This window comes from Buteo buteo, chromosome 7, assembly GCF_964188355.1.
Source record: "Buteo buteo chromosome 7, bButBut1.hap1.1, whole genome shotgun sequence".
Lineage (NCBI taxonomy): Eukaryota > Metazoa > Chordata > Aves > Accipitriformes > Accipitridae > Buteo > Buteo buteo.
In genome coordinates this window covers 43194313-43215006 of record NC_134177.1, presented here as the reverse complement: position 1 = coordinate 43215006, position 20694 = coordinate 43194313, and the positions used below count along the sequence as shown (strand labels likewise).

Sequence of the window (20694 nt, the reverse complement as noted above, 5' to 3'; positions counted from 1 at the left end):
CCCTTCGGCCACAGAGGCTGGGGCAGAGGAGAGGGACCGCCCGACAGACCCCACGTCCGTCTGAGCGCTGGCGTGGGGACTTTGCCGTCCGGATGGACACAGCCACAAGCTGCTGGTCCCCCTCCGAGCGAGGCCCTGGTCCCTAAAGGCAAAAGGCCATCCCCTGCATGTGCATGAGTTGCGCAGTGGCACCGGTCGGAGCGTTGTGTGGTGCCAGAAGTGTGGCAGGGCTTCCTGCAGCTCTGTCATCGCATCATCTCCATCGCAGACTACCCGGTATTGGTGCGGTGTAACCAGAAAACCCTGCCAGGCAGCATAGTGCCGGTCAGGATGTGGGGATGCAGCATGGGTGCTGTAAAGCAGGGTGTCTGATAAGTCAGTTCCGTCTGCGTCCCAAATCCTGCCACAAAAATCCTCTTAATTATCCTCCCGAGGCAAATCTTGTCTTTTGTCAGCTACAAAGGACGTTTGGAGTTATAACACATGGCTTACATTGATTTCTGAAGAGCAGTATATGGTACAAATGCTTTACAAACACTTTGTAAAGACTATTATTATAACTTCTGGTTTATGCATGAGGAAACTGCAGCACAGCGCCAGAAAGCAGCTCTCCCAAAATCACACAGCTACACCGATCCGTGCAGCAAACCGTATAACCTTATGCCTTTGAAATTGCCATGAATGCTGGAGAACTACCTGAGAGCAATGAAGTCCAGCAAGGGCGAGCGTGGAAGAAACACAAACCACCTCCATTGTCCTGTGGGCCTTGGCACTCCATACCAGTGGACAGGAATTAGCTTTCCAAATGCATAACTCTCAGCCCAATTCCTCTTCAAGCTCCTTTATGCCACAACATTTCTGGGCTTGATCCCAAGGAGCTTGTCTTGTGAGGTACAGTGAGCAAGACATCACGAGGGTCCCGAAACAAACCCTGCAGGTGGTGCAGGGACTGCAGGAGGCAGCTGCAGTTCTTCCTCTTGCATCCCCATGTCATGACAGATCGATGCAGTGTCATCCCTCTGCGATGTAATTGTCCTGCCGTCGGTGCTTGAGCCATGAGAAAATTATGTCATTAATAATCATTACGTAGATTTCTGCAGCATCTCTCATCCAAGTGTTCCAAAGCTCTTTACAAACGCTCATTAATTAAGGCTCATAAATTGTAAATTTTATAAAAGGTATATGGGGATGTCTTCAGGGCTGAGGTGAAGCCATCTCTGGGGCAGGATGTTGCAGCTGATCAACACCATATAGCAACTGCATTTTCTCTTTTGATATTATTTTTGTTAACTGGTGCTCTTTGATACATTTTTGTACATGTGCCCAGAGGCTGGTTTGAGGATAATGCACTGAATTATTATATATGTTTTTTGTGTAACGAACTGAATTATTTAATTGGCACATAACATAAGAGGCTGCTAATAAAATAAAATATTCAAAAGGTGAGCAAATGTGAAAGAATGGGATAAATCATTTAGGGAACACTAAATTAACATCTTCTGTCAAAACAGTTTGCACCCAGTCCTTTACAAACACGCAAAATAACTGACAGTCTAAAGAGAGCCCTAATACAACCCGTCTGATCCTCCAGTATACTGCACACAGATTTCTCTTTATTTCCATGTAACCGTGTGTGGTTGAAGGGTCTGTTTTGCAGATCAAGGTTTAGGTTTCAATTTATATGTTGGGGTTGAAGCAGGACGCAATGTATTACAGGGTCCTGGTCTGCCAGGCTGCCTAAGCTGCAGTTTGTGGTAAAATTCCCAAGGGGGTCTGTATTCTGGACCCTCTTTCTGACCTTACACGCTGATCTTTTTTCTACTGCCAAGCCTATAGATCCCAACTGATGTTGCTTCTTTGGTTGAGCAGTGGTAGAAGCAGGCATGTTTTCTAACAGGTTTATTTAGCGACGCACATCTGCTTCAAGCAAAGTGGACTCTTTCATGCTGGGACAGGCAGTCTCCCGAGACTGCCCTACCAGCTGCAAAGTGACAATTGCTACCATCAATGAGGCGAGGCTGTCAGAAACCTGGCCAGCTGGCAACGTGATTTTGGGGTGGGTAAATTGTGGGCATCCCCTATCACACTCGATGAGGAAGACCTTCTATGTTGCAATTAATTTTCAAACAGCAGCTCTTTTTCCAAAAACCTCATCCAACCTGTCAAAGTCTTTGGGATAATTCAATTATCTTTGCATCGGATTCTAGATAATTGATGAAAACTCAAGCTACAAGTATGTTTGGCATGAATTACATTTCCTGGGCTGAAATTTTCTCCCCTTTTTGGGAATGTGCAGAAGGGCTGAAGCTCCAATTCACAGTTAGTCACTCAGCCTTGGACCCTGGAGATCTGAACTGGAAGCACGAGTAACATCAGGTTCTGGAGTTTTAACAGAATGTGACAGTTTAATTATCTGAGCAATCAGTTGAAATATGACTTCAGGACATAGGCTGGCCAACATCAGAGAAGCTGGGGGACACCTTCCTAAATTAAAATATTGGGAAAAAAAAAAAAAAGCCTCACTGCCCGGTGATTTTTCCCTCTCCATAGCTAGAAAAATAAACAAACTTTAATATTTGAAAATATCTATATGGGATGCTCTTGTTTGGACAGAATTAATAAAGCAGAACAAGACTTTGTTGATAGCTTGGCATCTTTGACTCAGATAATTAATCATAGGGAACTGCTCTGCTCAATTACAGCATTCAGAAAAACACAAATGTAACAAATCATGTTACAGGCCATTGCCATTTCTCACATCTTTGGGACAGTCTATTCATTATTTACGTGTATTTACATGATGTTGGGATTCTATCTCATATATAGACTTCTCGCTACTTTGGGAATACAAATAATAAAAACTATATGACTATGGGCTTTAACAGCCTCGATCTTACTCTGGAATCGATAATAATGTCCAAAATGTATAAGAAGTCAAAGATGCCTTTGTACAGAAACAACACTACAAGCTTAAAAATCATGTATTCCAAATATTGCCATTAGCATTGCTAAAAAATTACAGAATATTATTTCAAACAAATAATCAGACATCTTAGATGAACTTGCAAAATAAGCACTACAAATACTAATCACTAAGAATCCAAGAATTAATGGTTGGAGAGAGTGGAAAAGATGCACCACATACATATAATGGTGCACAGCAGGATGCTGGGGAAGCTGTAAAATTGAGAAGATGCAACTGATATCATTATAGTAGGGGTGTTCCAAAACTGCAATTGCAGCAGCTTCAATTACAGACCTGTACTTTTCTCTTTTTTTTTTTTTAATGGGAAAACAAGTGGCTGCATGCACACATAAAATTCATTGCAGATTTGGATGTGGCTGACCTCAGTCCATTAGCCTTAATGGGAACGGGAGGGTTAGTACTGGCTTCTCAACAGTGCTGAGGGCTTCAAAGAAGGGAATTATCCCACATCCCTGGCAAAAATGAACTGATTTTATTAAAACATTGCAATCCCTTCTTGTCTCCTTCCACTGAGCACATGCCCAAGGAGGAAGGTTTGTTCCTCTGTGCCTGGCGGCTGGGCATAAGTAAGGGACGAGGGTTTTTTGTCTGATTCTCAGTGGATGAGTGGGTGGGTTAAAACTGGAACCTTGAAGTGTAATACAGAACAAAATGGGGGGGGGGGGGGGAAAGCCTCATTCCCAGCAGAAAGAGCTGCATCGGTGACCTGCTGCCACCAATGATCTGTGGGCATCTGAGCTCTGGGGAAGGAGCACTGAGCAGGAGCATAGGTATGGGAAACAGAAAAGCCCTCGCAGCAGTTTTTGCAGCTTTCTCCCAGCCCTGACCCTCTGCAGGCTGTTCCTCACAGGAAGGAAGCCTTTTCTGCAGGGCTTTCGTGCCACTCTACAATGATTCTGATTTACTGAAAACAAACCAGATCGATCGTTCCTACTTGCAGTCTGTCCAGATGGTATTGCCAGCATTGTGTGGGACTCACCTCAGATGACCTTTCTCCAATTCACAGTGTTTTTCCCAAATTCTTGGCCATTTATGGTGTCATAAATACTTGAATAAAACCACGTTAAAAAAAATATCTAGTTTAAAACCATTTCCCGTGTTTCTCCGCTTACGCTTTTTTTCCCTTTTGTTTTCCTAAATGCCTCAAAGAGTATGAGAAGTGACGTAGCACATGACAGCAGTCGGGTATTTCTGCAAAACAGGGATATCTGGAAAAGACAAGGCTGCATGTGATTTTTGTCCCTTCACAACTTTCCTAGAAGTTACAGAACAACAAGCATGCACAACATTTTTAAATGTAAGAAAAAGACGCCCCCCACCTCTCGAAGCTCAAACAGGGTCCCCAGACAGAACTTGCTATATTTATTCCGGAGTTTTTGTCCGTGAATTCAGCTGTAAAGTGCAAATTATTTGCCCATCCCTTCCCTCTTCGGGCAGCCTCGGGGAGCTCAGCACCCGAAGTCCTGCCCGCCAGCAGTCTGGGCGCACACCAGGAGAGGGTGCCAAGCCCCCGGCATCTGCGTTCTCAGCCTCTGCAAGGATTTCACCGGGAAAATCCCGCTCCGGCAGTCTCTGAGCCATCCCTCTGCAAGGGCTGCGATTAAAACACCAGCCAAGGCACCCCGGATTTGGAGGGAAAGCTTTTTTTTTTTTTTTTTTGACCAAAAGCTGCCCCAATACCTTTAACTCTGTTTCAGCGGTATGGGCAGAAAGCGCCTGAAACCCGCCTGAGGACATTAAGGCAGGATAAATTTTTTTTTTTTTTTTTGCGGTATTTAGAAAAGGATCTGGCTCTTTTGGCTTGTGGCTGGTGGACGTGGGTACCGCTCGGGGGGGGAACAGCTGAGCTTCTGGTGATGGAGAAAACCCCGTAAGATCTGCGAGACAAAAGCATAAGACAATCAATTCATGCTGCAAAGCGACCGGGAGGTTTAGCAGGAATAAAAACCTGGCTGATCCGTGAAGTTTCAGAATGACGGTTATAAAAAATTCATCTGCGCTGGGAGGCGCAGCTTTTATACCTAAAGTAAACCCAAATTCCCGGGCAGCCGTTCTGCCTCGCTCTCCACTCTAGCACTTTGGAGAAACCTACGGGATTGAAGGGTAAAATGAATATCGCTCAAGCGAGCAGACCCCGAGTGAGGAAATCTTCCCAGAGAGGGGCCGCGGACCCCGGCGCGCCTCCCTGGGCTGTGCGTGCTTTTTAAAATCCCCCCTCGGTGACACCGGGGCTGTGAGAGATTCCCCGCAACCCAACCACGCGTGGCCCTGTCCGGCAAAGCCGCAGCCGCGGAGCGGCAGCATCGCCGTCTGCGGGCACCGGGGAGGGCGGGGGTGTGTTTAAAAATATTAACGCTAACGGCTGGAATAAAATGACTCTTAAATAATAAACGCCTGGAGCCGGGCAGGGAAAACGCCGTAAACCACCCCAAAACGTGTGCGCAGGTGAGGGGGGGGGGGGCCGCTCCGCCCCCCCCCTCCCGGGACTCCCCCCTCCCTCCCCTCCCTCCCCCGCCCGCCGCGGGTGTCGCAACCGCGCCCGGCCTCAGCCGCGCCCCGCGGGGAGGGAGCCGGGGACGGGGTGGGGGGGGGCGGGGGGGGGAGCGGCGCGCAGGCAGCGCGCAGGCAGCGCGCAAGGGGCGCGGGCAGCGCTGCCGGCCCCGCCGGCCGCCCCGCGCCGCGGCGGCTGCGCGGCCGCGCTGCGGCGGCGCCGCCGATGCTGTCGGTGCCGGTGCCGGTGGCGGGGGGAGCGGGGGCGGTGCGGGGCGCGGGTTCCCTGCCCCGCCGGCGCACCATGTGCAGCGGCGTCGGTTGTTTCTGGGCTTTGCTTTCCGCCGGCCTCTTGGCCACCTGCGCCGCCGCTTTCCTTTCCCCGGCCTGGCTGCTGCCGCCCGGTCGCGCCGCCGCCGGTTTCGGCTTGCTTTGGCGTTGCGCCGGGCCGCCCCGCGGCTGCCAAGGTTCCGCCGGTCCCGGCGGCTTCGGAGACATCCCCTCCGGTTCCTGGCAGGTGAGCGCCTCCCCTCCGCGGCGTGTGTTCCCCCCCCACCTCCGCCTCCCCCGGGCTCCCCGGCATCCCCTCGGCGTGCCCCAAGCTCCCCGGCATCCCGCATCACCTCCCCGGCATCCCGCATCACCTCCCCGGCGTCCTCCCTGCCCTTCCCCGGGCTCGCCGGCATCCCCCATCACCTCCTCGGCATCCCCTTCCCTGCCTGCCTTGGGTTCCCCGGCGTCACCCCATCTCCTCCCGGCATCCCCCCCGACGTGCCCCGGGCTCTCCGGCAGCCTCCCTCCCACCCTCCATCATCTCTCGTGCATCGCCCCAGACGTGCCCCAGGCTCTCCAGTTTCTCTCGGTCCTCCTCGCCTCCCTAAAGTCCCCCTGTCACCACCCCAGCATCCCCCGTTCTGACCCAGGTTCCCCAGCATCCCCTCATCCCGTCCCCCAGACCTGCCCCAGCGTCCCTGTCCTGCCCTGAGCATCCCTGGCATCCCCTGCATCCCTCATGCTGCCTGCGAGCATCGTCTGCATCCCTCCATGCTGCTCTCAAGTATCTCTTTGATCCCCTGCATCCCTCCGTGTCCTGTTCCCTGAGCATCCCCTCAGAACCCCCTGGGTGTCCCGTGGTCGCCGTGGGGCCGCATCCCTCTTTGGGATGCTCGGCTGCGCTTGGGGTGCTGCATGGAAACCTCCCGGGTGCCTTCGTGCTGGTGTGGTGGTCAGCGCAGCCTGAGCGTGGCCATGGTGCTCAGCGTGGCCGTGGCCCTGGCAGTGCCGCAGGTCTGACCCGGCCACCCTGCCCTGCCGGGCCATGCCTCACCACCGGGGCCTCAAATCCCTCCGATCTGCCCAGGCGAGCTCCTGCATGGGTGTGCGGGAAGGAGTTGGGGGAGAAACGGGAGAGGTTTGATGTTCCCTGGCTGGGTGTTGAACATCGCTTGCTGTCTTGAGTTTGCTGAGCGGTAGGGGAGCAGAGAGGTGGCTGAAACTGCTGCCCCTGGGACATGTGGATCCAGAAATCGAGCCTGGACATGGGGACTGCGGCTGTTCCCCTACCCGGCCAGCCTAGGGTGATGCCCTTGCCAGTTTTTGGGAGGAAGGAGGCCAAGGCCTGTAGGGCCTGGGGTTGCTGCAGTGTCCTGGGGTGACAAAGAGCCGCCTGTCCCCACTGGGTGTGCACGGGGACCACACAAAGCCCGGCCCCGGCATCCTGCCGCCTGCTTGCCCCTGCCCTTTCTTCCTCCTCCCCTTTCCTTTCCTTTTATTCTTAGCTTCTTATCCTGAGGTTGTGAGTGTGATTTCACTACCACTGCTCAAAACACATGAGCTTTGACTTGCTCCGGGTTGCTACATTGCAGAAACTCCAATACCAGGGCTAAATCCCCGAGATGTCGTGGCTGTACCTGGCACAATGGGTGTCAGTAGTTGAATTTCTCTGCCTGCCGTGAAGCTGTGCTGCTATCTCTCCCAGGACTCTAGGTCTGCATGTGATCACTTAAATCCCGTCATGGTCCTTAAAATTGTCATGAAAGAGAAATATTGTGAATTGCAAAGAAAAGAACTGGCCGCATAAAATCCTTCTGATTTATATAAAAACGTGCAAAAAATGTTGTTGTTTCCGTAAGCTGGCCTTTGTTCAGACGTTTTTGCAAATATAATTCAGATAAACACTTCCAAATAATAACAAACTTTACAGATAAGAATGAAGCTCACCAGTGACTCATTTGAACAAGCTTCAGCTACACACAGCCTCAGCCATCTAATAGCCTCTGAAAAGACTTTAGATCCAGAATATAACATAACGCAAAGCCTCTGAGCTCCCGAGCTTGGCCTGTGATAGGGATGAATAATGTCACGGTACTAAGTGGAGTTTACAGGGGATCTTGGTGACACATCCTTGTCTCCTTTATTAATACCACCCAAATAATTGATGTATGACAAACAGTGCAGTCTCTTTCAGGGGAAAGTGCTCCCCTACCAGCTTTCTGCCATGATGAGGATGAGAATACCTGTTGTGATGGTTATTTGATGGCGTGGAATATAATAAAATATCCCTGACAGCTTTGCTAAGGCAGGCAACAGCTTTGGCTTTTGTGCATGAGCAGCCCTCCGAACCCACATGCCTCAGTGCTCAGGACGGGGGGAGTTGAGTGCTGTGAGCCCTGGCCGCAAGTTCAAGCAGGAGATTTTCCTTTTTGGAGAGATAGGGAAATTGTGGCTCTTTTTTCTTTGCTTGCTGAACTTGTGACATTCATTTCCAATTGTTTAAGCAATCTTGTGGGCAGCTCTTTTTTTTAAATGAAAGCCAAGAGCCCATTGTGGACGGGAGTCTAGGAGGTTTTGAAAACAGCCACCAGCTTTTTGCTGAAGAGCCTGAGACTGGTGAAAAGGGTGTGAAGCTGTGGCTATGGGGGGCAAAGGAAGCTAAAGCTGACATGGGGATCAGGAGCTCTTCTAGCGTGAAGCTGGTGGCACATCTGGGGGGATGCTGGTGGCACACCCAGGGAGGATGCTGAGAGCACATCTGGAGAGGATGCTGATGGCGCACCTGGGGAGGATGCTGAGAGCACATCTGGGGAGGATGCCCAGCTGCAGTGCACAGGGGGTGGGAGCAGCCTGCAGCCGGGATGTCCATCCCCGGGGAACGTTGTTCTTTTTGTTTCCTGAAACGTGCACGGGTTACCGTTTCAAATGTTTCCCTGTTCAAATGTGCCGATTTGATGTAGGGGTGGGGGAGCGTTCAGCCCTGCAAATGATCGGTAATGCCAATTGTGTGTTTGCACTTGGGGGATTATGTTAATCATGCTACAAATGATGCTTTGAATCATGTCTAGAGGTTAATTAACATGCCTTTCTTCTCTTAAGAGGGCCTTCATGTCTGTTTAGAGTTGCTGGCTTTTTTCTGCTTCCTATCATAATTACTTTGCAGCTCTGTAATACCATGGGTACCTTTAATTTAACCCTGTCAGTGCTCAGGCTGCTGGGGCTTTGCACTGTGCTCAGCATCATGATGGCTATTTGATTTTATTTGATAATAAAGTATCCCTGATGCCTGGAGATGTTGTGGCCAGGCTGTCCTGTGCAGGCTGAGACCTTGAAGGAGCTGATGGAAATTGGAGAGGGTCTGGCTGGAGCCAGGTGAGGAGAGAGGATGGTGATGGTCATATTGCCCAGGGACCACAGCCAATTTATGAGCGAGGCCCTTACACAGATAATTAGTGGAAAGGAGGATCCGTTGTGGGAGGACCTGGAACTGTGAAGGCTGGAGAGGGGCATCCTGAAAGGTGCAGGCACTGTGGGGAGACGGGATTGCTCTTGGGAGGCCAACTGGTAGAGCTGGGAAAACAGGTGAGCTTTTCAGCTCTGAGCTGCTTCATCGCATCTCACTACTTTTCTCCTTTTTTTTTGTGCCACATCGCTGTGTGTGTATGTGTGCGTGCAAAATAGCGCTTTATCCTGAGCTAATTTATTTTCTCTTTCAGTGGGAGCATTTGGCTCATGGGTTCCTGTCTCAATGCTGCACTTCGGAAGCTAGTGCTGCTTCATTTCAAATTTCTATTTTTATTTTTTCACATAGTCTCCAATTATTTTCAGGCTTTGCCAAGCATGTAATCTAAAATAACAAAAAGAAGCTGATCAGCCCATGGTATTCAGGTTAAAACCACATGGACCACTTGCCTATGAAGCCAGTGATGCCCAGCTGGGGCAGAGCACAAAATAACCTGCTTAGGACAGTGGGTAAGGCTTTGCACAGCCCCAGGAGTTCCCTGGGTGGGTCTTTCCTGGGTTTTTACCCATAGCAGGACTTGAAAATATTCAGTGAACCTTAGTGAAAATGCACAGTAAACCTGCTTACCCTTTTATTAGAAAACATGGAAAGATTTCATAAACCTTCATTGCCCGTTTCTCGCCATGTCAGTTCAGCACTGGGTTCCTGATGTACTTTGAGGTTTGCCTGTTGGGGTCAGATTTGCAGGGCTACACAGCAGCCCCATTCCTAGTGAAAAAGCACGTGGGGTGCTCATGGAGATGGGAGTATTTGGAAAGTCTGTCACTCCTTCTCTAGCACAGGCTCTGGCACAGGGGAGAGCTGAGCGTTTTGGGAGTCCCTGGCCTGCAACGTGACCCAAGCAGGGAGCCACGTGTGAGACTGGCTCTTGGGCAAAGTCTGCTCTACCTCTGGGGACCATGTATCAGACCAGCATGTTAATTTGGTATTATCAGGAAATCAACTTTTAGCTCCTCATCCTAAGAACTTCCCAAGAGAGCAGATCCTTCCCGGCTTACTCTATCTACAAGTCAGTTTGATTTTTAATTGCACTTGCACAACCTTGGCAAGAGGTATAAGTGCTCAGCAATTCTTGAAATCACTGTCTTCCTCTTTATGCATATTACCTTGCAGTAGACTTTATCTTCTTTCATTAGCCACCCAGAGTTTTTTGACCTACATTAATAGAACAGAAAATACCCAATGTTGGGGAAACCTGTAATTCCTGGGCTCTGGCCCCATGCTTCAATGCCTGAGTAGCAAACCATAACAAGGACTCACTGACCAGTGAACCGCTCACCACTAAGCTGGGCTGAAATGGGTGCTGAGACAGGACCGGCTTACGGGTGGATCGTGGAAGGTCAAGTTGATTGAAAATACAGACAGGCTGCTCTCGGGATTAATTCTGTCAACTGTGCTCTCAATGGGAGATGGAAGCTGCTTTGCTTAAACAAAGGCACAGAGAGGTGGGTATTAGCTGTGGCATCGCTGCTTGGGCTGCGGGGCCAGAGGCTGGGTAGCAGCCGGGGCTTAGCCGCAACGTGGCTGCTCATGACAGTGATGACCGGTTCACGCTGGGTCGCCTGCCCACAAACCTTCCTGACAAACAGCGAGTCCTGAACCCTGTGCCTTGGGAAAGGCATCATCTGGGTGCATCAGAGACATTTTGGGCTGAACGTTGCATTTCCTCTTTGTAGGGCCCAGAGCGATGTCTGGCACAGGGTGGCGGGGGCACAGCAGGGTCATTTTGATGGTGGGACATTCCCTCCATCCTCTTCAAGCTGCAAGTCCCACTCCCTTCGGGCTCCTTTCCACTGGCTTTGTAAGGAAAAGCCAGATGGGAGACCTTTTGTGACCTGTGGGGCGTTCCCTGGCCCAGGACGATGAGCCCAGCTTTGCCGCCAGTGCCGGGAAGGGGCTTATTCCAAGGAAGGATAATAACAGAGTGCGGGTAAGAAGGTCTGATCCGGTACCCAGCGACAGTGCACTGCTTGCTGCCTAATTAAAATTTCATTAAGTTGGTTCACATCCCTTGATGGAGGTCACAGGCACACCATTGATGTGCTAATGTCTTACTTTTTCCCTTCTTTTTTTCTCTTTCACCACTATCCATCATCCTCTTAGATAAAGCAGTGCCATTAGGAGCTGCTTTCCAGCTTTCCACCCAGATGCAATGGCACTGCAAGAAAGACAGCTGTAATTCATCAGACATATTATCTGTCTCTTATTTTCTCCCTAATTAAAAAAACACTTTTTTTTTTTTCTTGACTCGGTTTGGGCATTAACCCCTCTGGTGTTTGTGTTGAATACCCTGATTAGCTTGAAAGTGGGAAAGTTACCTGGAAGGCCAGGACTGGCCAAGCTGTGCCTTAGGGGGGGCAGTTTGCTGAATTTTGTGCATGAGCAGCTAAATCTGGGCTGGGGAGAAGTACCCCCCTGTGCATGCTGTGGCGCGGGCAGGTCCCCATCAACCAAATCCTTCATTTGGAGGGGAAGAAATGAGGACTGGAGCCTCATTGCCTCCTCTGCATCCCTGTGCCCCAGCCCAAACCACCCCAGCTCAGGGGACTCTGAGACATCAGCCACCTCCCCGGCAGCATCATGCCTGGGGCTCTGCGTTACTGCCGGGCTGGTTTGGGGAGGTTGGACCCGCTCCCACCATTCCCATTGGATAACACCAGGCACTTCCCAGCGCTGCTGGGCAGGGGATAGCATCTGCATGGGAGCAGGATGGAGAGGGAAGATCAAACAGGAAGGAGAAAGCTCTCAGATGGTGCCAAAGGGAAGGTAATTGCTGGGGAGGAGAAGATGAGGACGTGTGGGATCCTCTTCCTGGCCGTCGCTTTAATGCCGACCAGATGGCGGATGTTTGTTTCTGTGACTTGTGTGGGGGAAATATGAACAAGCTGCGAGGCTCGATCCACCCACCCCTGTGCACGCAGTGTCTCCTGCAGAGGCAAGGCGCCTCTCTGTTGCACCCAGGTGGGTATTCCTGGTTTTTACCAAGATCTCTTGCACCTTGGCCCAAGGAGAAGGCACTGCTGTTTCGGGTGCAGGGTAGTCCCGGCCAGTGTGGTGTGGATGAAAGCAGGGGTTTTAGAGTCCAGTGCAAAACTCACGGGAAGGCTTGGAAGGAGCGAAGGACCGGGTGGCCACGTGGTGCTGGTGGCAGCGACTCGTGGGGTGCAGGGGCATGTGGAGACCCCGTTGGGTGCTGGGATGGAGGGAAGTCCACTTTGCTGCTCCAGCACTGCTGCTGCCCTGCAGATAGATACCAGTCTGAGTATTTGCACTGATCCTTTCTAGCCCTCTTTATTTGCCTTCCAGTAGGCGGTGGTGACCGCTTCTTCTCTGCCAGGAGCCTGGCCAGGAGCATCTCAAGCCACGCAGCAGGGCCAGACCCAGCTGCCAACATCTGCATCCACTTCCCGGCATCAGCCCCTGGTGTGGCCTCCTGGGTCCTTGCCAGCACTGCTGCAAATCCCAAACCCCAGGTCCCCACTCAGCACCTCTGTCCAGTGCTGATTTGTTTTCTTAACAAGGTTAAAAACCCTGGTGTCCATTCAGTTTCTGCCTCTCCAGGTACAGCACTATCCAGTTTAACCCCAAAACATATTCCCTAAATGAATATTTAATCACGCAGAGCTCTGATGGGAAGGGACCAAATGTAAAAAAAGAAAACGCTTTGATTAATTTTGCCTCCTCTTCTCTCACAGTTGCTTTTACAGCCAGTTTTTCCCCAGCTCCTTCAAGGTTTCTCAGACCTTTTCTGCCTCAACAGATACCCCCAGAAAGCCAGACATGCTGTGACCTTCATTCTTTCTTTTTCTCACTTAGCCTGTGGCTTTATTTCCTCATTATTTAGGGTATTTATTTTCTGTCCCCATTTGCAAAGGTGCTTAAGCATTTGAGCAGGTCTGAAATACCCAAGCAGTCTGTAACCTTGCCTTCAGCCTACTGCTCTGAGTACCATAGGGCCCATCCGGGATGGCAGCTGTTGAGGGTGGTCAAGTTCCAATTAATAAATTGCATTAATAAACTAATGTGCATCATGGTGTGACCCAGTGCACAGGATGTGATGGCAGGAGCTTTGCCAACACGGTTTATTTCCGCCAAGCCAAACCCCGGGTACCATTTCTCAGCACTAACTCATTTGACCAGACAGTTTTTTCTCCCTTTGCCCTTTTCACTTTAAACTGTAAAGACCATGGATGCTGGCTTCAAAAGATGGGTTAACTTTTTTAAAATTTTCATTAGGGATATTAAGTGATTCTTCCCAGCATGGTCATTGTGTGACATTTTGGGTTTTTTGGTGAATGGAAACACATCTTCAGCAGATTTATTGCATAGTGAATGGCGCAGCCATGGCGCATGTCAGACCTGTAAAATATTAAAATAACGGGTAGGGGATTGTTGTTAATCGGAATTTACTACACTACATAAAGGCATATTTACAGTCCCACCAGGGGACTATTAATTTGTTTGGGGATAAACAATTAATCTCCCTGGGAGTGGGAGCAGAAAATCTGACACGGTTTTATGTCTTTTCCCAGCGTGGCAGAGGCAGGATAGCTCACAGCCCTGGGCTGCTGGGCTCCCGCAGGGGGTCTCCTCTGCCACGGGTCTGTGATGGCTGGGGAGAGGCAGCCCACCGGGCAGCAAGGTCCCGCTTCTCCCTGGCCAGTTTTGCACTGGGAGCTGTGCTCTCTGCTGTGATGAATGGGCTTTTTCCTGCCCCTGCCTGAGCTGGGGTCTCACAGACAGCCTTGATGCATCCTGTTTGTTAGCTCCCCGCCGTCGATTTTTGGGTTTCAGCTTTTGCATCCTGTTTCCTGCATCCTCTCCTTTCTGCTCAAGATGCAACAGGCACAAACAGGGAGGAGAGAGGGAGGTGCTGTGCAGTGGGAAAGAGAAGGGGTTTGGCTGTTACTGTTTGGTACCTTTGCTCCATGAACTTCTTCAAACTTGAGCCTTATTATTTTTCTTTGGAAGTGGCTGTTTGATCTGCAGGTGCGACTCCAGTACAGGGCAGGAGCACTTGAGATAATTCCCAGCCAAGGCCCTGGAAAGGTTATGACAAAGCAAAATTTCTGGTTTACATGAGCATATCCAGTGTTTTGGCAGGTAACGCCAACATATTAGGGAAAGAAGTTTGTGCCTTGTGTTCAAGCAGCTCTGGCCACGGTGTACCAGTGTAATGTAGGAGCCAGACTGAGACTGCCAGCTTGCAGCAGGGTCTCTTGCAATCTGGCCTGAAGTGCCTCGTGCGTTTTCCTATTGCCACCTATTTTGGGGCAGCTGCGCCACTGCCATCCCTTGTGCCCCACAGCAAATCTGCTCAGCTGCGTTACTCCTTCTGCCCCCAGAGCTGCCTGGCAGCCGGCCAGTGGCTCAGCATTTCTGGCCCACATGGCAGAAAACAAACCTCACCATTTACCTACACCTTTTGCCCACGTGAATTTTAACACATTTATTCAAAATGAGACCTTAGTTCCCTTTACCAAGGCCTGACTGGATTTGGTCATTTTTTGGCCAACACTGTGTGCATCAGGGTGCTGCCAGCCCCAGGACCCTGCAGTCTTGCTGCCGCCTGCGTGAACCTTGATGGCAGGACCCGAACCAGACCCAACTCTTCTTTCAGTGTAATGCTCACCTGCACCCATCCTGTTTGTGCCTTTTTTCTTGGCACTATGTCCTGAAAAATGTCTTTGCACCTTTCTGCAGGGATTAGCAGTCTGAGCAGCTCATAGGTTGTTTCCAGCAGGAGCTGTGAGTTTTTAGGGGATTTCCACTACCATAATTAAGAAGAACCTAGATCATTAAAAATAATATGCTTCACACGAAAGGGGAACTAGCCTGCTTCACAAGACCCCTTTCTGCTGAAAAATTCATCGCTCTAAATAATTAATGGTCCTCGCAAAGGAGGATGGTTTTGCATGTTGCCGGGTGGAAGGTGAAATTCAGATGCTGGGCAGAGTAATCCTTCTTTTTTTTTTATTAGTCCATATTTCCTTGCCGTGCTGCTGCCCTGGGAGTGGTGGGGAGCAAGGGCTGCGGCCGCGGTCCCCGTGGGGTTCTACGCTGGGAGGGTGTCTGTGCGATGGGGTTGCCCATCCCATCCCAAACCCCATGGATCCCTCCCGGAGTCTGGATGGGGCAAGGGGCTGGTCCCTCATCTCTTTTGCCCTGCAGCATCACTTGTCTCTTTGGTTCTCGGTGGCTTGGAAGGCACCAGAGAGGAGCAGATACCCTGCTTCCACAGTCCCTGCCGAAACAGCCTCTCCATTTCTCTCGGTAGCTGTTTGCACAGCCGTGCCTTTTACATTGCATGTCAGGAATTAATTTATTGCCAGGACAGCATTTGCATTGCTTGTGCCGTGCATAAATAGGCTATAAATAAGATGCTGATTTCTAATCACTACACAACACCAGGGGAAGCGCTCGCACCAGGGTGTCAGGGCGGTGATCATGCTCCCCTGGCCCATCCCTTGCCAGCCCCAGTGTGTCCCTTGGAGTGGCTGCAGCTTCTGGGCAGGACCGTACAGGCAGTGGCTCTGCCACCACAGCACCAGCCAGTCCAGCTGCTAAAAACCAGCTCAGCAGTAAATAACACAGGTAGATGTAGGGCAGTGCCAGACCTGTGGGGCAGCACCACTAGCGCTGGAGGGGGTTTTTAGCTGCTTGGACCGCCTGTAGCCATCACAGGGTAAACCCAATTCCTCTTCCTCCTCTCCAGCCTGCCTGTGGTTCCTGCAGCATAACTTTCATTTAGCAGATTATTTACTCCTCATTTGTAACCTCTTGGGTGAGGGGGGCCAAATGGAAACATGTATTGGGTTTGTTCCTGTAGTAAACCATGGTTGCCCAAAAGCTCAACTATAGGGGGAAAAGTAAAAAAGGAAAACTGTGCATTTCTAACCAGAACGTCTCACCAGGGCGAGAGGGCTAGACAAGGGCAGGTGGAGCTGGGATCTGAGCTCTTTAGGGCAGCGCCCCCCCCCCCCCGCAATGTTATGAAAATGAGGCTTGGTAGAAAAATGAGGACAAGACCTGTCTTACAGCTGGACCGCTTTGGGGAGCCAAGAGGCAGACATTACTGCAGGGTGACTCACCAAAGCCAGAAGCATTTCATGGAATTTGCCATGAAATGTTGTGAAATGACAGGACTTGGCATGGCTGCCACAATGCCGGGACCGAGGTGCCCTCGCACTGTTTGAAGGCTGCCACGAGCTGAGTGCTGGAGGAGGAGGCACCCATCATGGGTCCCCTCATCACCCCTGGCCACGCTATGCCCCTGGCTGGGCTGGCACATGTCCCCACCAGTACGGGGACCACCTCGCTGCCGGTGCCATCCTGTTGGCAGAGGTGGAAATGTCACCTGCAATGGGGGCAGAAACAGCAACAGTGCAGCAATCAGGTACCCCTACCCAAGGGCAAGCTGGTTTTGCCATAAATTAGTGCTTTTCCCAGTTTTAGATGCTGATGCAGTTTGCATCTTACTGCCAGAATATTAAATAGCAAAGCTGCTTCCACCCCGACCAGGTGATGGTGGGGGACAGGCTGCTGTGCTGGCCTCCCTTTTGACTGCCCCTCCGCACTGTGCCAGCCTCCAGTGAAAACACAGCCCACCAGGCACTCCTATAGCCTCCGGCACCCAAAAGCATCATCCCACAGCGTGAGCTGGGTTTGAATACCAGCCCCAAACGACTCAATTTTGTTGCAGAAGAGGCTAAATCAAAGACATGGCCACTGCAGGGAAAAGCTGGTGGGGTTGCTGGAGGTGAGCTGGGCTAGTGGGTGGGAGCAGCCTGCTGTGTTGGCAGAGGCTGGCTGCAATGAAACCCGTGCAGCAGCAGGTTCCCCGCCGTGGAGCATCATTGGCAAAATACCTTCTAATTGCCAGGCTCGCAGGGGTAGGCGCCGTCATGAGATACATTTCAGCTCTCAGTGGAGGCACTGACACGCGTTGCAGGCATCTAATGGCACTTGTGTTAGTGACGTAGCCCTTCATGCATGTAATACATTTGCTATTATCACCATAGCCCGAATGCTAATAACCCCTGGGACCAGGTGATGGGTGAACCATGGGCTCAGGACTTCACAGTGAACTTAAGCAACAGAAGGTGGAAGGGAGAAGGTGGGAGAAGCTGCCCACGATGGGGCTCCACTTCTCACTTCAAGAGGGAGAATTTGTGGGGAGGTGTCACGGGGACAGTGGTGGGGTATCACCTCACTGACAGCCCTGCGTGTCCTTTCAGACGAGTGCCGTGCTGTGTGCGGGTGGCTGTGCCCTGCTGGCTCTCAGCTCGCTGCTGGCCATCGTCGCCGTCCTACTGCCCGGTGGAGCCTGTGAGAGGCGAGTCTGCACCCTGGCTGGCTACATGCAGACAGCAGCAGGCAAGTGACGGGGACTTTGCTCTTTGGGGTGGCAAGATGGGGTTTCCTCAGTGTGCTGCCCAGCCATTCACAGCATCCTGGATCTCAGCAGCAAGAGGTGCTTGTAAACCCCAACCAATGCTGGGAGAAAAGAGAGCGGCCCTTTGCTTTAGCAATTGGCTCCTGCATCCATGCTTATAAAGTCTATTGAAAATCACCTCTGCCCAAATATGCAGGTCTGTGGCAGAGAGCCTGAGCTGCAGGTCTGGCTCACTAACCCCTGCTCACAGTGTTGTGTAGGGCAGGGGGCTGCGGCAAGCAGCAGAGACCAGGCTGTCTGCTGGCAGGGCGCTGCTGCACCTCTTGGGGTCTAGTAGTTGCCTTCTGTAAAGTTTGCAGTCCCATTTGGGCCATCTTTGCAATTAAACCTCTGGAGGGCATTTCCCTCTCTGAGCCTTACACCTGAGACAGGCTGTTGCCCACCCTGTCCCACATCTCCCCCTTGGCCTTCCTGGGCAGCCCACTTGATGCTACATTCTCTTATATTTCCATTGCAGTTGCTTATGTTTCTGCCTTTGAGAAGTGCTAATGCAGAGGGGAGGAGGCAGGCAGTTGGGGAACGTCCATCCCCAACCTGTGCTCCCTGTGGAGGAACAAAGTCCACCTGAGACTGGTCTCCACTGCGGGGAGCCACGTCTCCAGGAGCTGAAGTGTTGGACTAAACCACCCCAACTGGACACAAGCCATGACAGGAGATTAAACCGCCCGTTCATGTTTGTGCCTGAGAATAAACTCCTTTCCTTGAAGAAATCCTTAGGGCCAGCCAGGCTTCGTTATCTGCCTGGCAGCATTCAAGCGGCTTTTGGGGGAAATCCTGTTATGCGCTCTCCTCACCAGGGCTCATCCCACAGGAGCCGATCTGGGAACAGATGGAGGGGCCTAGCCTGTTAGCCACAGCTGTTCCAGCTCAGCCAGGCTGTGGGTCCACAGAGGCGGCTGCTCATGCTGGTGTCCCATCACTAGTGACTGATGCATCCCTTGGAAGCCACAATTCAGGGATTTCCCTCACCTGTGGTCAACGCATCCCCTGGGTGCAGGACATGGGCTGGAGGAGCCCCATGCCAGCAGGTCTCAGCCCCAGTCCAGGGATAGCGTGGGTCACACAGCGAGGTGGCTCAGGGTGCCCTTGCAGGTGGTCTCCCATGCAGGGGATAAATGGGATGGAAGTGGTTAACTTTGCAATTACCTTTGCCCAAGGAGGAGGGTGGCACATCCCTGCTGGTCTGGCTCTGCAAGGAGAGACAAGCAGGTACAAAGCAAGGGATTAGGAAGAGTCCCTGGAAAGGAAACCCACTGTGGCAGATAAATACAAATGAGGTGCTCTGAGGGGTTTTGGTAATATTGAACAGGCTGTAAATAAACTGTAGGCTCTAAGCGTTATTGACAAATGAAAATTTACTGGGTACATTTGAGCAAGCTAATGGGTTGCTTTAAACCCTGGCGGTGCCTTGCTAAGCATTTTGTATTGCGCTTTTTAATTTTGGTTCACTGTGGATTAATTCCTATTCAGAGCCAGGCAGCCCTGAGTCAACAGAATTAAATGGTTTAATGTATTTGGATTTAGAAGTGCTGCCTGCCCCCCCCCAATTTCTCTCCCTGTTCCTCCTCTGCCCCAGGAGTAAGCTCTTCATTAGAAATCAGCTGCAGCCAGGTGACAAGAGAAACTCCTCCCCCAAAATCACATTATCTCATAGAAAAAAGCAGGGATTTTAGGGTAGATGAATTTATATGGGAGAGAAGGAAAGCAGACCAAGCCCATGAGGTTTTGTAGAGCAGCTTCCTGATGGGGGGCAGGCAGCTCTGCTGGGGAACCCCCTATAAAACCACCATGAGATGAGGGCAGAGCAGTGGGAGGGAGGAGGTGGCCACATTTCTCCCAAACTCCAGGTGTCCCTGAAGCACAGCAGGTCCCACAGGCACCTTCCCTCTACCTGCCCTGATATTCCCCCCCCCCCATCCAAATTTTGCTCTCATTTTCTGATCCCACAAAAATAACTCAATATATTTTGCAGAGCACCAAAGACACAAGTAAATAAGCTTAATACTATAAAACATTCAATCAGGCAATCTAATTTCCTAGTAAAGAGCCAGGTGCATTCAGCCAGGAGCATGAAACATGCCATAAAGTGCATGAGCAGAGGCACCAGCAGAGCCAGAATCAGTCCCCACAGACCCCAAGCCACACTCTCATAAATCCAGGTGCAGAGGCCATGCTGAACCAAAAAAAGACCCAATCCTGAGAGCAGCCACACAGCAAAGGGCAGTCAGGCTCAAGTTGTCTTTAACACTTTCCTGCTATTTTTTTAAAGATCCAAGTTGTGCCTTTTCTACCCCCAGAAGGAAGGAAGACAGAAACCTCATGCAGATAGAGCAGAGCATTAATTGCAGACACAGACATACCACCAGGGTTCAGAGCTGGGCTAATTGCCACCATACGTTGAACACATGATTCCTGATGCCTGGCATCCACCCCTTAGAAAAAAAAACAATATATCCACAGAAACGACAAGAGGATGATCCCTAATAAAAGAGTAAATGAGCAGCAGGAAGAGGGGGAAGGATAAAAGACATAACATTTGCTCAGCTCTCACACCCTACAAGCAAAGTCAAAGCTGCCCCTCAGAGGTTAGAGATGAGGCTCACTTCCTAAACATGGTGCCAGCTTATTAAAATTAAATTTCTGCTATACCCCCTCCCAAACCTGTATAGCAGCACCTCCAGAAAGAGTGAGGTAGCCAAGCTGGCCCCATTTATGTGTGGGTCAGCAGGGCGGCCCCAACCCCCAGCTGCAGCCCATCACTGCTGATAGAGAGGGGCTCCAGGGCTAACTCCAGGGGCAGGGAGTGCAAATGGGTGTACAGCTGAAGTCCTGTCAGTCATTTTTCAGCAAAAGCCTCTTTGTTGGCATTTTAAAAATAGGAGTTAACTCCAGGGAGAAATGTCTCCTGCTCTGTGGGGCTGTAAGGGAAGGGTAGGGGATGTTCTCCGGGGCTGGCTGTGCCTGTAC

The 20694-nt window shown here is 51.1% G+C and overlaps 1 protein-coding gene across 1 annotated transcript in view; it reads left to right on the top strand.

Moving 5' to 3' along the window:
* Window positions 1–5702: 5702 nt before the first annotated feature.
* LHFPL7 (LHFPL tetraspan subfamily member 7) overlaps window positions 5703–20694 on the top strand; it is a 66171-nt gene continuing 51179 nt past the window's right edge. The window contains exons 1-2 of the mRNA XM_075032858.1: window positions 5703–5993; window positions 17510–17648. Of these exons, the coding sequence (XP_074888959.1) occupies window positions 5703–5993; window positions 17510–17648 (430 nt within the window). The remainder of the gene's footprint in view (window positions 5994–17509; window positions 17649–20694) is intronic.